General features: G+C 38.3%; 4 protein-coding genes and 1 non-coding gene across 5 annotated transcripts; 3 read left to right on the top strand and 2 right to left on the bottom strand.

Annotated features, from left to right (window-relative positions):
* Positions 1-3922: 3922 nt before the first annotated feature.
* On the top strand, positions 3923-6247 carry LOC147274289 (DCD (Development and Cell Death) domain protein). The gene is made up of 5 exons (XM_086227528.1): positions 3923-4877; positions 4997-5097; positions 5279-5362; positions 5479-5589; positions 5701-6247. The coding sequence occupies exons 1-5, from the start codon at positions 4091-4093 to the stop codon at positions 5740-5742; spliced, it is 1125 nt and encodes a 374-aa protein (XP_086083654.1). The 5' UTR covers positions 3923-4090; the 3' UTR covers positions 5743-6247.
* A 1255-nt stretch (positions 6248-7502) lies between these two features.
* On the top strand, positions 7503-7574 carry TRNAC-GCA (transfer RNA cysteine (anticodon GCA)). Its single transcript has one exon. It is a non-coding gene; the product is annotated as a tRNA-Cys (tRNA).
* A 3543-nt stretch (positions 7575-11117) lies between these two features.
* On the bottom strand, positions 11118-12563 carry LOC147274287 (Glutaredoxin family protein). The gene has a single exon (XM_086257234.1). It carries the CDS (start codon positions 12503-12505, stop codon positions 11420-11422), a length of 1086 nt encoding a protein of 361 aa, XP_086113360.1. The 5' UTR covers positions 12506-12563; the 3' UTR covers positions 11118-11419.
* A 1278-nt stretch (positions 12564-13841) lies between these two features.
* Positions 13842-14489, top strand: LOC147274286 (uncharacterized). Its single transcript, XM_086228323.1, has one exon. It carries the CDS (start codon positions 13842-13844, stop codon positions 14487-14489), a length of 648 nt encoding a protein of 215 aa, XP_086084449.1.
* A 963-nt stretch (positions 14490-15452) lies between these two features.
* Positions 15453-17349, bottom strand: LOC147274285 (RNA polymerase II transcriptional coactivator KELP-like). Its single transcript, XM_086227351.1, has 3 exons — positions 16976-17349; positions 16675-16780; positions 15453-15771 (listed from the first exon to the last, which is right to left on the bottom strand). The coding sequence occupies exons 1-3, from the start codon at positions 17261-17263 to the stop codon at positions 15677-15679; spliced, it is 489 nt and encodes a 162-aa protein (XP_086083477.1). The 5' UTR covers positions 17264-17349; the 3' UTR covers positions 15453-15676.
* Between the last annotated feature and the right edge of the window lie 493 nt (positions 17350-17842).

Raw genomic sequence — 17842 nt, 5'->3', positions numbered from 1 at the left:
GAGAGAGAGAGAGAGAGAGAGAGAGAGAGAGAGAGAGAGAGAGAGAGCTCTATAGCTCCCTAGCTTTGTAGCTCCACACCAAGCTATTCAATTCACGGAGTGTCACGCCCCAATCTGAAATTAAGAACTAATCATGGATTATGGTATGAGTCACACTCTAATTATAGAATTAACTTTTATAACCATAATGTGACAATGGAAAACAAAATAAATGGAGATAAACTTCATACTAATATTGTGCCACAACTAGATTCAAGCTTAATTTACAAAACAAGTCGTACTTTTGTACATTACATCCTTCTCAATTTAAAAATCAAAACCAACTCCGACTTGGTTCATGCCTAATCACCTTAATTACTCCCGGTCGACTTCGCACTATCTCTCGCTACGGTACTTGCAAAGTCTATTAGGGGGTGAGGTTTAACCAACGGCTCAATAGGGACATCTAACCCTTTTCAGGAAAAATTGATTAAACTGAAACTTAATAAAAACACACAACATATAACAAATAATATATATATATAGTAATACTATTGATGCATGAATGTTATGCTGCACTTCCTTATTAATCTCTTAAAAAGTAAATTGCAATTTATATTTACTTCAATCGCAACTGAAGTGCAAGATATCGTAATTTCGTTCGCAACCGAAGGTTCCAATGCGCCTTGGGGTTTAGATCATTTTATCAACCGTAGCTGAATGGGCTTTTCTCCCTGCACACACTACGAAATGTAAATTTAACTCCCAATACATTCTCACCACCGTAACCTCCATTCTCAATGAATCATGCTTCACATTCAAATAAATGCTCATTCAGGTAATGCATTACTATTTAATATATATAATTAACTAATTCATATCATGCTCAAGTCATTTAGATAATTCATATAATTCACGTATTACAAGTCATTTAGATAATTCATATAATTCACGTATTAGCACACATATAATATTTTTCAACAAAGATTTAATATGATCAAGTTTGCAATCAAAGGTTCCCAGATCCCCCTACCTTGAACTTGTTCTTAATTCGCCGCTAAAAATTGTCTTGTACCTCCCAGTCGTCCTCCAAGCCTAATTCCGTACAAGAAAATAAACAAAAGACAATTAAATAAAGAACAAAAGTCGCTCACTCTCTAATTCTAGTGTGTGTAGTGCAAACGCTAAGTTAAGGGTCTCAGATCTCAAAACGGAGGCCACCATTGAACTCATAATCGAAAATACTGTAGGAAGGGACCTCTCCCCGGCGACCAGAGCCACCAAAAGCTGCCGCACTCGCTGCCCCGCGCCGGTGGTGCGAGTAGGGGTGGCTGGAGGTTACTATGCATCATCTTCTCCAAAATTCTGCAACTTTTCAAGAAATTCATTATTTTTTCTCAACTTCGCCCTAACATTTGACCTATCAAAACACCATCAAATTGAGCAAACTTATACTCAATTTAAAGCTCTGCAGCACCTCTTTACAACCATACAAAGATCACTCAAAATGGACAGGTAAAACTCCAGATAATGGGCCTCAAACTTCTAGAAATCTGCCAATTTTCTAGAAAATTTCCAGATTTTCCAGACTTCCTCCAACTTCAATCCTCTTCGATTCTAACACTTCAAAACAGTTTCTATGACTACTAATTGATGAAATATAACTTGTTCTTTAACTCAAATCGAAGGAAACACAACCAAAGTATTGAAACTCATAAACCCCAAAAATTACTAAGTACACCCAAAAATGAAGTTCAACATTACATTTTCAACTCAGGTTCTCTCCTTCACGTTCCAGTTTTCTCTCAAGCTCTCTCTCTTCCCCTGTTTTTCCTTTCTCTTTTCTTTATCTTCTCTTCTCTTTCTTTCTTCTTCTCGCTTGGTTTTCTCTTCTTCTCTCTGTTTCCAGTTTGTTCAAACCACAAGTTGCTGCCTTCCTATTTGTTAAACCCACCTTAACACACTAAACACATACCTCAATACCACCGACTACACCCACCTCCTAGCACCTCTATTAACTTAAACCACTCACACACAACTCATGAAGTTGCCGGAGGTAAGTCTAGCAGCTTCCTTATTTTTTTTTAATATATATTATAAATATAAATAAAATGTAATTAAATAAAAACATATAATATAATTAAAAGAAATAAAAAGACATTATTAATAAATATATAATTATAAACATAAACATTTTTGTTAAACACCAAAATAATTTGATCTTTAAAATTAGGTTATTACACGGAACTAAGAGAGAGACATATTTGGTGCGGATGCTGGAGTTGGCGTTGGAGGTTTCGTTCAACGGCTCGATGACAAACACAGTGGTCTTGATCGCGATGACTTTGATTGCGCTGGTGATTGGGCTTTTGGTGTTTGTGTGGAGAAGATTGTCAGATTGGGGTTTTGGTGTTGGTTTGGTGATCTTGATCTTGACCTTGAATTTGATCTAAATTTTTTTTGTTCATATACTGCGATTTTGAATTTGTTTGGATTTATGTTGCTTCTGAATTACTTTTATTAATTTTCTTAGGGTTTCATCTTTGATTTTTGTTCTCTTTGAGTAATTTGTGTATTTCTGCTTCAAGTTTTGTATATTGTTTAATTTTGAAATTTAAGCTTGGCTCTGTTTTTTCATTTTCTTGTTTTGTATTTGATTTTATTTTTATTTCCCATTATGTATGTGACTGTTCCGTTGTTGTGGTTTATGCATTCAAGTTTTAATTATGAGCAAATTATAATTTACATCCATAAGGTTTTGAGGGTCTTACAACTTGCACTTTATCATTTTAATTTTTTCAATTTTGCGCGTTATATCAATTTTGCTCCATTCTGTTAATCATGATATAATATCAAGGGAGGACCTTTGCCCATGTCTTTCATGTGCGTTTGTTACGTATGAATGATATGTGGCATTTACTAAGACAACCATATCAAACTTTGCATATCTTTCATTTGCAACATATGCACATTTAAGTCTTCCAAACCATCATAATTTATATAACACAGGTAAATTGTAGATGATTGAATATATATATATTTTTTTCTTTTAATATGATATTTTATATATTTTCTATGTTTACATCTTTGAGGCCGTGTATGTGATAAGAGAGTGTCTCGTAAAATTTTTCTTAAATTAATAAATGCGCATTTAAGGTATGTTTGAATTTTTTTTTTTGACCATGTGTTTGAAATTTTCGTTTCTTTTTTTTGCCATGCGTTTGAATTTTTCATTTAACTCTAATGTAAATGTAAGATTGGTTCAACAACATCGAGTATGAAGATAGTGTAATTATAGAATAGGCAGTGGGGGTAAAATTGGGACATCAAAATTAAGCTCCAAACCCTCCACATGTGGAAACTTCATTCGGACGTGTAACCCTCATGAGTCATGGCCAAGTCACACACTCACCTATTACGCGTCTTGTCCCTCCCTTTTTTTTTTCAAGTCTTAGCTCCTAAGCCAAAAAAAAAAAAAGGTTCACAGTCAGTGTGTGGACTGTGTGAACTCACCGAACCTCCAAGACCTTCTAGAAGTGTCACCAAATCAAACACCCCATATCTCGCTGTCCAAACTCTCTCATGACCAAAAAAAAAAAAAAAACTCTCCCACTCAAACACTCTCACTCTCTGTCTCTGTCTGTCTCTCTCTCTCTTCCTCTGAATCTGCCACTTCACCTCTCATCAACGTAACAACGCGTTTTGCTGTCATCACCCCACCTCAAACTTCATAATCACAGAAACTTTTTAATTAACTTAATCGTTGTTTTGGTGATTATTGATTTATTTCCATCCCAAATTAAAAGTAATAAAATTTTGGTAGGTTTATCTCCCTTTGACGATTCCACACGCAATCTATTGACCCTTTTGTTCCTTTCCTAGAAATTTCCTCATTCATAATCTGAATAGTAAACAATCCTTTATTTAACAATCTCTTCTCCACCCACTTCCTCTCTCACATTTTCTCACTTCCCCTGTTTTTCTTCTCTCTCTCTGTCTCTCTCTGTTCTTGGTGCTCTGTTTTCTAACCTTCACATACAGTGCATAAAGTTGAGATTTTTCAAGTACCCAGATCGAGTTTTGTAGTGTACTGACCGAGTTTTGATAGAAAATGGAGAATAACAACAACAACAACCAGTCATTTTGGCAATTCAGCGATCAGCTTCGGGTTCAGACCTCAAACCTTGCAAACCTCTCAATCAACGATTCGATATGGAGCAACTCGTATGGGAGCAAAAGGTCTGATGCAAGAAGGAACTTCGATATAAAAGTTGGTGGTGAAGTCAATAATTCTCTGATCAATTTGACCCCAAAAGGGTCCGATTTCAATGGGTTCAATGATGGGTGGGTCGACGATCTGAAGCCAAAAGGGTCTGTCTCTAATGGGTCGACGACCAACGAAGGCTGGAACAGTTTCAAGCCTAAAGCTTCTGAATTGAATGGGTTCAATGATAGGTGGAACACTTTCAAGCCAAAAGCTTCAGACTTTAATGCTTTCAATGATGGTTGGAAACTTGGGTCGGGTTCTGTTGGACCAGTTTATGGTGCTGGGTCTCAGAACAGTGTTGGCATCAATGGCGGTTTCAACAAGGGGATTTATTCCAAGCCTGTGAACCACAACATCAACAACAATATGGTGAATCTCAAGCCCTACAAGAACAAGGCTGAGGATGATCATGGAATTGTTAGCAAAATTGGGAAGAAGAACAACAACAACAACAATAGCAACAAGAAGAAAGGTGGTGATGACAATAACAAGGACAGTAAAGGTGCTGTGGATAAAAGGTTCAAGACACTCCCACCATCTGAGTCTCTGCCTAGAAATGAAACCATTGGTGGTTACATCTTTGTCTGCAACAATGATACCATGCAAGAGAACCTCAAGAGGCAGCTTTTTGGTATGCGTCCTTTTTTATAAATTCCTTTAAAATTGAGGGTATGTATGAATTTAATTTTCTACTGGATTTTCTCTCCAACCAAACACTAAATCATATGTTTTGTGCATCAATGTTTGCAGGTTTGCCTCCACGTTACCGTGACTCAGTTAGAGCCATAACTCCGGGGTTGCCCCTTTTCCTCTACAACTACTCCACCCACCAACTCCATGGAATTTTTGAGGTTTGTATTTATATACACGACTTTTGACTTGATCTTTACTTTGCCAACTTTTTCTTGGCCAAACTTGTTGTGGGAAATCTATGATTCTTAATTTGGAAAAATACCAAGTTCTTAGTTTTGTGTTGTGTACCAAATCCAATACCAATAGTTAACAAAAAAAATCTTTTTCTTGTATGTTTAGGCTGCGAGCTTTGGAGGGACCAACTTTGATCCTACGGCTTGGGAGGACAAGAAATGTCCTGGCGAGTCACGTTTCCCAGCTCAGGTTTGTAATTAATTTCTACTTACATGACTGAAGTAGTGGGATTTTTCTAGAATTGCAATAAGATTCACTGTTTTGCTCTATGTTTCATTTGCTCACCACTCTTTTTAATCAAACAGGTACGAGTTTTTACCAGGAAAGTTTGTGAACCACTGGAAGAGGACTCCTTCAGGCCAATTCTTCACCACTATGATGGCCCTAAATTCCGCCTTGAACTCAGTGTGCCCGAGGTAATGTTTCATAACCAAAGCTCAAAGCTCAGTACTAACTAGGCACATTTTTTGTCCTTGGATTATATAATCTAGTCCTAAGTTTCTAATGCATGTTTCTGGATTTTGCAGGCACTCTCTCTGTTGGATATATTTGCAGACCAAAACCCTTGAACTGCAGGGAATATAGAGGAGTACAGATACAAATACAAAACTAGTGAAGAAAGAGAATAGTGAAAATAGAGTTGTTTGGGAATCAATATATATATATATATATATATATGTTGGGAAAATTTAGAGAGTTTGAGAAAGAATATCATGAGGGCGGTGAAAAATTCAATGTATGATGTTATGTATAACAGTATAAGCAAGTACACATATGATATATCATATACGTTGTTGGGAAAATTTAGAGAGTTTGAGAAAGAATATCATGAGGGCGGTGAAAAATTCAATGTATGATGTTATGTATAACAGTATAAGCAAGTACACATATGATAAGAAGGGAACAATTTATTTATGAGATGTATAAGTTATAAAAAAAATATTTGCGAAGTTCTTGCAGAGTATGATCCCTCTCTAAGGGATTAATGTCAATTTGGTCTTTAGATTATTATATTTGTATCAGTTTAGTTTTCAGATTTTTAATTTGAAAATTTTAATTCCTAAATTTTTTTAATTTTGTAAATTAAAGTTATTCAATCAATTTAGATTGAAATTACATGAACATGTCTAAGGTTGAAATATGTGTGGAGTTATGATATAGTTTAGAGTGATTATTTTGTCCTAAAAAAGGAGGGTATGTGATTAATACATGATTTTATGCAAACGGATCTTTAGACGAGAAGTGTGTAAATTGACTTAACAATCTTAATTGGTAAAATTGAAAAAATTTTGAGACTAAATTTTTTAAATTAGAAGTTTAAGAATCAAATTGATACAAGTGTAATAATCTGAGCATCAAATTGTGGTATTAATCTAATTTCTAATGTGAGAGTTTCATTGACTAATAAGATAATAGTAAAAAATAGTTGCTAGACAACACAGAATTGGGATAGCATCCCAAATGCACAAAATGTTGTCAATGAATTTCATGTATATTGTTGCTTAGTGATATAACTGGCACATGGATGTGAAATGAGAGAGATAGATTGGCACACCTAAGAAATTGATAACCCAGTTGTGATGCATGGTTGGCATGGCAAAAGGAGGAAGAAGAAAAAGTTAAAAGGTGGTGGGTTAACCTCTAATCCCTTGGTTTGGTTTTGAATCCTCCTCCAATATTGTTTGATGAGAAAAGAAAACGTTATCAACCTTAAGGGGTAGTAGCTAGACCATCTGCAGCACCAAGTCTTGGTGTTGTTGCCCCATCTTCTTCTACATATTATCTACTTTTCTTTATTCAATAACGAAAGCAACTGCAAGTTCAGAATATGGGAACATTTTTTCTGACCCCTTCAAGCATCTTAATATCAACTCCCCCTCTGTACCCAAAAACAAAATAAAAAGCAATGAAAATAAAAAATTGACTCCCATATGTGTGTACACAGACTCACAGTCGTAGGTAGCACGATGGGATGACTGGCTATTTTTATGTTGTTTGATAGTCGATATACTTCAGTCTAAAATGGTGGGCTTGAACCTCTCTCTTCTTTATGTTGATTGGTTCACAAGAATCATTCAGGAGCATTATACGTCACCGCTTAATTAATTATTACGACTGCCCATTCTTTTTCACAGATTGTTTTAAGCCAGAAAAAAGAAAGGGTAAAATATTTTTGTCACGGATTGTTGGAGCAGATGCTCAATTAGTCGCACCAGTCACAAATCACAATCTTTTTTTCAGAGTCACACACGTGGCATGCCAAATAAGTCTATCAAGTGTATGTGTCATTGCTATTAATATTAATAAATTGTTTTATAAAACACAACAGGGGTCCATAGCTCAGTGGTAGAGCATTTGACTGCAGATCAAGAGGTCACCGGTTCGAACCCGGTTGGGCCCTATTTTATATTTTATATTTTCATAGGCTGGCTATATACTACTTTTGCCCCTTTCATTGTAATGAAATCTCAATTCACCCCCTCTCATTTTAGTTGTATTAATTAACTCGCCTGGACCTCTCAACATCCTATTTTTGCTACATAGATGCAAAAGTGGGACACACCCCTTGCCACGTAGACATAAAAATAATTAAAAAATAAAATATGTAAAAATTGTATAAAATATAAAAAGAAATAATTGAATTGAAAAAAGAAAAAAAGAAACATAAAAAAAAAAAGCCAGTTGTCAGTTGTCTTCCTCCCCCCTCTTTCCCTCTTCCCCGCCCCTAAACTAGGGGTGGACACGGGTAGGGTTGGGTCGGGTTTGGGCCCAAATTGCAGACCTAACCGATACCTACAGGTTCACATTTTGGCAAACCAAACCAATCCAATTGAAAGATAGAAACCAAACCAAACCAAACTGATATGGTCGAGTCGGGTTGGGCGGGTTGGACGGTTTGTAAAATACCTGAAAAATGAGGAAACTAGCTGGAAGGTTCGAACACAAGACCACTAAGAAAAGAAGACATCACATTATCCACCAGACTGCCAATGTTTGGTTATCTTATTCTTACAATAAATATATTTATACATATCTAATATATTAGACTAATTGAATATATTTCTTTGTGATTCACTGACTTAAGTGAATATTCAGTGTGGTAAGGATACAAACCTATATATAAATGTTTCATATATAAACCTATATTGGTTATTAATTAGTTTATGGAAATGTAAACATATATATAAGTGTTTTGGGGTTTGGTTTTTATACTAGTATACTATATATACTAATAATTTAATATACTAGTATACTATAATATATAAATTATAAATTTAGAACAATTAGAAGGATGTCAGGTCGGGTCGGGTCGGTTGGAATGGGTATTTGAAAGATCAACCCGCATACTAACCCATTTAAGGTCGGGTAGTCGGTTTGTGCACCGATTCCTCTAAAATGTGGGATAGAAACCAACCTAATCCTAGGGGTGGGTTCGGTACGGTTACCGAACCGAGAACCCCAAACCGTGTACCGACCGGACCCCCGATTGGCCACTTTGGTTACCGAGACCGGTACCGAAATGTCGGTAAACCGGCACTCGGTTGGACCGGCATTCTCGGTCGGCTCAGCTCGGTATGGGTCTTGACCGGCATGGTGCGGCGAGTGGGCGGCGAGAAGGCAGCGACACAGAGGGTTTCAGTTTTAAGCAACAACAACCCAATCCATTTATATAATCAGATAGAGAATGAAGAGAGGATAAACTTTGATACTTGGGTCGACGGAAAATACTGCCGGAATTTGAAGAAATCCGGCGAGGAAGGTGCGGCTTGGAGCTGTGATTCCATCGTGTGGGGAGGCCGGCCGAGCTGGGTGGCGACTGGGTTGTGTTCGCGCCGGCTTGGGGAGTCGACCAGTAGCCTTGGATTGCTGGGGGGTGGCCGGCGACAGTGAATCCTGGCCGGGCAGGTCGCACGCAGAGAGAGAGAGAGTGAGAGGAAAGTTGTTTCAGAGAATGAAAAAGATGAAGAAAATAAAAGGGAGGCACTGGGCACTGGCAGTACGCACGCGCAGAGAAAAGGTGGGGGGTGGAGGACAAACCTTTTTGGTTTTAGATAAGAATAAAAAATAATGGGGGGAACAAAGCTTTTTGTTTCAGCTCTATGCTTAGAGCTGATCAGGCTGGATTAGCTAGGCCTAGATTAGTGATTGCTTAGGTAGCTTTTTCTTTCTTTTGGGCTTTGCCCCCATTGTACCGAAAAAGATAATAATAATAAGGGAAGAAAGACAAAATAAAAAAATTAGTATTTTAGTAATTTAGACATTAGGATATTTTGGGATTTGGACTTTTTACTTTTTATTACATATGTTTTATAATTTATATATAATATATTTTATATAATACATTTTTATACCTTAAAATATATTTTTATACCTAAAATACCCTAAATTTATTAAAAATTTAGACATTAAGGTATTTTGGGATTTGGTTTGGGGTTTAGGGTTTAGACTTTGGGGTTTGGAGTTTGGAGTTTTTACTTTGTATTACATATGTTTTATAATTTATATAAAACATATTTTATATAATACATTTCTATACCCTAAACATTTATATAGACGTACTATAGTTATTAGTTATAGCCTATTATCATATTATACCATACTAAACATTTATATAGACTATAGTTATTAGTTATATACTAACTATAAATTATTAAATTATTATCAATTATAGTCCTATAGGGTATATGGTATATTAGTATAGGATATAATAAGCTTATAAGGTATAAGATTTAAAAATTTTAAAATACACAATAGAGTTTAGGGTATGAGATATAGGAATAGGAATATAGGATATAGGGTTTAGTATTTAGTTTATAGTTATATGGTATCAATTGTTTAGAATATGGTATAATATTAGTTTAGGGTATTTTTAATTAGTTTTTATATAGAAATATATTATATAAATTAAAAAATATATAAATTATTAATTATAGGGTTTAGGGTATATAAAGGGTTTAGGGTTTATAAATTATATATTTTTTATATAAATTATAGAAATGTATATAAATGTATTATAGAAATGTATTTTAGGGTATAGAAATGTATAAAAATGTCATATTGAAATTAAATGTTATATATACTCGGTCGGTTCGGTAAACCGACGGTTTCAGGATCTGAGAACCGAAACCGGAATCGAACATACCGGTTCGGTTGGCAAACCGATATCTCGGTACGGTTCCTCTTCGGTACGGTTATTCTCCGTATCGGTTGGACCGGTTTCGGGTACGGTCTCGGTTTTTCGGTCAAACCTACCCAGCCCTACCTAATCCAACCCAATGTGGTCAAGTTGGTCGGGTTGGAACGGTTATTGTCCACCCCTACCCCAAACCCTTCACCCTCCTCCTCTCCCTCCCCTGCGTCCACCACCCAACCCACTCACCTCCCTCCTAATCTCTGGCCACCGGGTCGACAACGCCCAAACCAGCCTCCCAGCCGCATCTTTCTTTCTTTCATTCTCTCTCTCTCACTCTTTTTCTCTCTCTACATGGAGCAACACCGGCATCGAGCTTGTCCTCTAAGACCTCCATGCCAAGTAAGGTGTTGTTGTCTCCCTCCCCATCCTCTGCGACCTCCATGCCACGCACAGCTTCACAGTGCAAACCCAAGTCTGGGAGGGAGGGAGAGAGGGAGGGAGGGAGAGAGGAAGGGAGGTAAGTCGAGGTTGGGTTGGGTGGAGTGGGCTGGGTGGGGAGGGAGGGAGGGTTTTTTTTAATTTTAAAATTTTATTTTAGTTTGGTTTTTAAAAATATTATTTTTTTTTATTTTTTTTGTACACATGACAACTTATATATGGTCTAAGTGGCGAAATAATTAATATGCCTTGCCACGTCATCAAAATTAACGGAGATTTTGACAGAATTGAGTCGAAGGGGCACATTGGAACACGTAATATATTATTAGGTGATAAATTGATACAATTAAAACGAAAAGGGGTGAATTGAGATTTCGTTGCAATGTTAAGGGGCTATATAGCCTTTTTATATGTTTTTTCCAACTTCCTTTGCATATCACCTTCTTGTTTCTCTTTTTTGCAAGACAATTTACAAACCAAAACGACACCGTATTCCTTAACACCAATCAGAACTTAAAACACTATTTAACAAAAAGAAAATGAAAAAAAAAAAAATACCCATAAAATCAGTGAAGCTATAGCCTATAATACACGGCACCAGCATTTGCAAACCCAGATGAGGGATAGCCCACCCAACCCGTTTACACGCCAACCCAAACCCGGACCCACCAAAATCACGTCAAAGCCCAACAAGCCGCGCAGTGCACCAACCCATTTTCATTACACTTGGGGCACCTCTCCTTCTTATCTCCACTCACCACCTTACAACTCCCGCCACACTCCAAGCACGGCACGAACCTGGCCCCACCGCACCCCTCGCACGCTTGCCACCCGAGCCGTCTCTCCACACGTGCCCACTTCACCATGCGCCCCAACCCGCCCGACTCGTTCAGCTCCACCACCTCCTCCACTCCCCCAACATACCTCCCCTTAACAAACACCCGCGGCACACCCAATCCCTCCCCCACCAGCCCCTTCAGCTCCGTCAAGAACTCCCCGTGCAGCGCCACGTCACGCTCGTCGTACACCAGCATGTGCCCATCCAACACGGACTTCACTTTGCAGCAGTCCTCGAAAGTTCGTCGTATGCCCCTCAACGACGTCGTGTAGACCACAACCGAGTCAGTACCGCCAGGTGGACACTTTTCCGGGTAGTCACTTAATGGGTCCCGCTTGCTTATTATCCTATCGAAACTCGCCACCTTGCCTTCACGCTCTCTCTCCAACCTGTCTCTCATTATGAATATGTTTTCCTTGACGGGCTTAATGTAGCCCACTGTTGACTGGGCCTGGGCCTCCAGTGGTGGTAATTCGACTCGTGACTCGGACCGCATGGACTCGCTTTTTTTCAACTCGGCTGGCTTCGGAGTCAGCTTGGCGTCCAGCTCTTCGACAGTGTGGAAAGATACGCTCTTACGTGGCTTCCGTGGACTATTCTGGGCCCGAGGCTCGTTATGGGCCGGGCTTACGTGGAGGGGAGGCTGTTGTGGGCTGGGCTTGAGGTCCTCCAGGGCCTTACTGACCTCGTCCCACGAGTGAGGAGGGGCAGCTGTTGCTTCGGCCTCGAACAAGTTGAGCTTGTGGAGGATTTGGGCGGGCACTTGGGGAGGCTTTTCATCATGGTGCTCCTGCAACGGCGTCGTATTGTCGAGCATGAGCCACGGCTCTCGGATGGCGTTGATGTCGAAGACCGTGAAGCTCGCTGGTGCCGGGCGGTAATCAACGGCTGCCTCTATTCGTTTGGATGAGGCACACCCCATTTTGTGAAATGAGTTTGGAGTAGTACTAGTACGTATGTTTTATGTGTGTGGGTTTTAAGGGAGAGAATGTTATGTTATGTGTGGCTTTGAATTTGAGTGGTGGTGTTGTGGTGTTTGGATAAACCAGGTGGACCTGCAGATTTCTGCCACGGGGGAATAAGTATGGTTATTGTCTTATTGGGTGCATGTGATTGTTATCTTAGAAATATTGTGGCTGGGATATTTTTAAGCTTTAGAGTAGCCTCGAAATTCCTCGAGTGTCATGTAGTGGTGTACTAAGAGCAACATATTTTTGGCCAAGCTTGAAGTTCAAGGGATTGATTTCATTATGGTGTGGCTTCATATACTTGGCTCATACGTACAGGACGATACAACAATTCTTGTTCTCTATATTTCCATCGCTGATTCATAAATATTCACCCTAAAAATAACCATATGTTAATATTTCAATACTAGCTCATTTCAACATCTGCTATGATGCTCTTTGGTTTTGTATTCTTTTTTGTCAATAGAAAATTTATTAAATAAGATTGAATGGAATTGGGTTTTATACTTTTTTGACGTTGCTAACAATAATTCTATTCGAAAATTAATTGACAATAAGAGGAGATTGAATACCCGTATAAACACTTATACAAAACTATAATTTTCTCCGATGTAGTACAACACATTTCACATTCTCGTTACTACAGCTAAATGATAATGCTAGCCAACTTCATGTTCCGCCCCTACTTGAGTAGATGGGCGCAAAATTGGTACAATCCGGACTGCCCAGTGAAGACTTTTTGCTAAATGATATATAGGTCCCTCATTTTCCATGTGAAGATGTAAAGCAAAATTTCCATCCGTTTGGTGAGGTGACATGACTAGTCTCCACATATTATGCTGAAGCAGGTGCTGTAGATGTAAGTTCAATCCGTGATACACAGATACATTGAACATGTTTTTGAAGTTGGAGAGCTAGCAGATGCCTATATTCTTAGCATGGAATATCAAACACCTAAGTACCTAACGCAGATAAATACAAACCCCCTGGCGCTCAAATTTGAATTGCTCTTCTTCTTCTACCTGTCGTTTCCTACTATTATTTTAACTCACCAAATCTACCTCTTATTCTATTCCTTTGCCTGGGAGGCTGGGATCAACTCAACTTGGGATAAAATAATTGTCCCAACGGTCCAAAATTTCACATGCACCCGTTTACATATTTAAAAAAACAAACAACATAGCTTATGTGTCTCTTCTGACACAACCCCATTGTGTTTCCCGAGATTCCTTCCCCCCTCTTAAATATGACACTACTGCAATTGTGACACCAAAGTGGAAAATTTCACAAATGGGGAATTGCAGCTCTCTCAAAGGAACCTCTGGGGAGTGTCCCAATTCCATCAGGGTCTTCACAGATTCTGGGGGTGTTCTACAGTTCAAAGGCCCTAAACTAGCTGCTGAAATTCTCACTGAGTACCCAGGTCATGGCATTTTCAAGCAGGGCCAGTCCTCATTACCACTGCCTCACCAAGAGACCCTAATCAGTGGCCAATACTACCTTCTTCCCCTAAGGGCAGAGCAAATGCAGGACATGGGGGTCATTGGAAACTTGGAGGCTGCAGAGTGGATGAGTGAAAATGAAGAAGATGAGGATGTTAAGAGGCCATCTGGTGCTGCAGCAGCATCAGATTTTGTTGAGAATTTGGCAAATGGGTCAGCTCTGGAAGCCCTGCCATGGGCTGGAGACGGGGTTTGGAGAGTGAAGCTGGTGATTGACACTAAGCAATTAGAGGAGATACTTTCTGAACAAGGCAACACAGGGGCACTGATTGAGACAGTGAGGATGGTGGCTGCAACCGCCGGCTCGGCAGCAAGTACACCGCGGCAGACAAAGAGCCTTTGGGGAGGAGGAGGGGGTTGGAATTGGAAGCCTGTCTTCTCCAACTTGTTTAAGGTTCCCACTGAGAATGGGATGGTAATAAAGCATGGTTACTAGGTGGTGTGTGGTGGTGACATGAAACATCATGTTTCTCTGTCCCATGGTTTGAGACTTCTTGAGTGCAAACCAATGTTTGTAGAGGGCTAAAGCATACTTAGGCGAATCAATTTGGTTCCTTTTATGTTAGATTAGTGATGAACTATGTTTTAGTATCTTTGTACATATGATGAAAGCCAAAGTTGGTGTGTCACTCTTAGTTTTTCTTGTTTGGGCATAAACACTGGCTTGATCGTTTAAAAGAACAAATAAAAATTCGAACAACGTTGGTGAAAATGTGTTGAAATTTGATTGTGAAAATCAGTAACAAATGTCCATCTTTTAATACTCACTTTAGCTGGATAATAGAATATTTATTTCTCTTTTTTGTGTCTTAAACATTTGGGTACAGTTGAACTGATAATATCTGATACTTGCACATGTTTTTTTTTATTATCCCAAGTGGTTAAAAGGAAAAAAGAGCTAAAGTTCAGCTATAAAGAATGCATACAAATCATAAAATTAAATTTCACTTGAAGGTAAGTAAAGAAAGTTGCAGTTACAAAGATAATGACTATTCTGCCATATCAAAATATTAAGGCATAAGGCTTGAACATGGTTGCGGAAGCATTCTACATACATCCCAAAAAGAGAAGAAAGAAAAACCCTCAAGATGAAGATCAAAACTAAGGATAAAGGATCATCCATAGTTTGCATTGTTATGCTCTCCAAAGATGTATGATATTTGTTCTCTGTTATTTGTTTCCTTCTAAAACTTAGTATGACATCTATTGCTGTCCATGAATAGCTGTGTTGTACTGCTTTTTCCTTCTTGTTGGCAGTGCATGAATGGTTAAAACATGGAAGGTTTAGCTGATCTATGATAGTTGTAAAGGGAGCTGACCACATGCACACATCACCAATTCAATAACATTTTTCAATCATCCATATCAGCTGGGGTAATCAATTCAGGGCCTCAGGGGATGAACTATGAAATTTTAGTAGACAGATAACAAAGAACACCACAGGTTGATTCGTAATATTAAGGGCTAATTAGAAACATCATAGCAGTTCCAAGTTTAAACAAAATATTCTGCCATCAAGAGACCAATCGAAGCCCAATAGTCATAGCCAGGTCACTTCATTACAACCAACAAGGTAATGGAGGTTAAAAGGGATAAACATTTTTAAGCTTTCAGATGATATTCTCACATAATCTGTGACTCCATCTTCTCAATGGCTTTCTCTATAGCAGGTACATTCTTTTTGAAGGTTGACCATTGCTCCTCTGTCAAGCTTATTCCTGTTGACAAAAATTTAAGCAAAATATCTCCATAAACTAGAAACAAGCAATCTTTGATTCAACCATGGAACAAAGGATTACCGGATATATAAAAGACAATAAAGGATTAAGGCGTAAGGAAGGAACTAATAGAAGGAAGAAATGACAGAACATCACTACTACAGTTACCACCATCATTGACCCTTAACAACAATACAACAAAAAAAGAAAAAGATTGCACATTGGTAGTTTACTATGACTAGTCTGGTACTCAGCCTCCTTTCTTCATATTCCCTCAACAACCCTTTACTGCCAAGATAAAAGCTGACCCATAACTTAGATTGGATCATTGGGATGTGTAAACAATGTGGGAATGAGAGACTTATGTATAACACATTCACATTTCTTTCCACAGAATTGCTCAACAATCAAATAGAGCACAAAGGAGACTAAGTGAGAAAGAAATCAGAAGAGCTTTTTTTCACAACATCAGTATCCATTCTAGAAATTATTATTTTTTTTTTTTTGGCCAACATTCTAGAAATTATTCCTTCTCTAAATATGCTGCAATTCATGAATCAGAAATTGCAAACTACAGCCCAGCAATGCAAGCGTTTTGCAGCAACAAATGTAAAAATTGAACAAAAGCTTCTGACACTCCTATGGTACTTAATATTATAGGACAGTGATAGATAGCATCAGCCATTAACAAATCCAGACAAATGAGTTGTAATTGAGCTCTATAACCAGAAGTTGCACAAGATATATGGGTGCTTAGAAACAACTTTATTAATCCATTTTTCTACTTACTATCCAAAGTGCGCATCAGCTGCAAACTTAAATCCTTGTCTGACATATATACATACAATGCTAAATTGTCACATACCATCAGAAGCTGTTATGATGGGAACAAGTAGAGTGTACCTTTGGAAGTAGGAAGCTCTTTGCCATCTTTCTTAAAGAACTCCCTTATGGACACCAATGGCTTCCCTCTAAATTCTTGAACTGTCACCTTTCTCTTCCCTGAGAGCTGTACCATAACCAAAACCCAAAAATTGAAAAAACCCAAAAAACAATAAACCATGTAGACAAAATAAAACATATTTCATTTTAGCTTAAGCCAAAACAACAACCCAATAACAAAAAAATACATTTCTTTTCCCCTGACGTTTTTGTTTTCTTTTCTCAGGAACCAAACAGAGTGAAGAGATAGTGAGACACTGACCCTGCAAATGACGAGATCGCCCTCGTCATCGTACTCCCGGTCCTGGGTGCCCTCATCATTCTTGTCGTCTTCTTGTTGTTGCTGTTGCTGTTGTTGTTGTTGTTGTTGTTCGAGGAAGGACTGCACGACCTCTTTGACGAAGGCCTTGTAGGGGGGTTTAGAGAGGTCGAGCTCGAGCTCCTGCGAGGCCTGCTTTCGAATCTTGTACTCCGTCACCTCGTCCATGTCCGATTCTTCCAGGATCCTACGCACCGTTTTGGAGATTCTCTGTTCCGTTTCTGCTTCCATTTTTCCTCTTTTCTGTTCTTACGCAGAAGAGGAATCTATGATCAATTTTGCTTTTGCTTAATTGGGGAAGCTCTCCGTGTGCCTCTGTGTCTGCGAATCTGTGAGACTTTGATACTGTCAAGGAAAGGTGCTTCATTCCAATGCGATCTGGCACATAGTAAGCCTGCCACGTTTCATTATCTTATTGGTCAAAAACTCATTTCTTGCGCTGAACTAGAAAAACTTACTATCTGTATATCTATGGAGAAGTGCTCTAAAGCTAACCAGTTAGCAAGTTAATACGAAGCTAACCATGCTTTTGGGCCCACCACATAACTAATCTCATAATCCGAACCATCAATTATTTAGGCCCTACTTCAAAGATCATCATTGCAAAAAATCAACTAAATCGAAAATCATGTAATCATCTAATTGAGATCAAATAAATAGACGATCAGTATTTTCGATAAAAGCATAGAAATAGTTGTTATCATAATCAAATGGCTAAATGACTTTCGATTTTGGAGATTTTTTATAAAAATGGTCTTTAAAGTAGGGCCTAAAAAATAAACGGTTCGGATTTTGAGATTACGTTGTGCA

This window comes from Dryas octopetala, chromosome 9 (assembly GCF_963921425.1).
Source record: "Dryas octopetala chromosome 9, drDryOcto1.1, whole genome shotgun sequence".
NCBI lineage: Eukaryota > Viridiplantae > Streptophyta > Magnoliopsida > Rosales > Rosaceae > Dryas > Dryas octopetala.
This window is presented reverse-complemented; position numbering and strand designations above follow the sequence as displayed.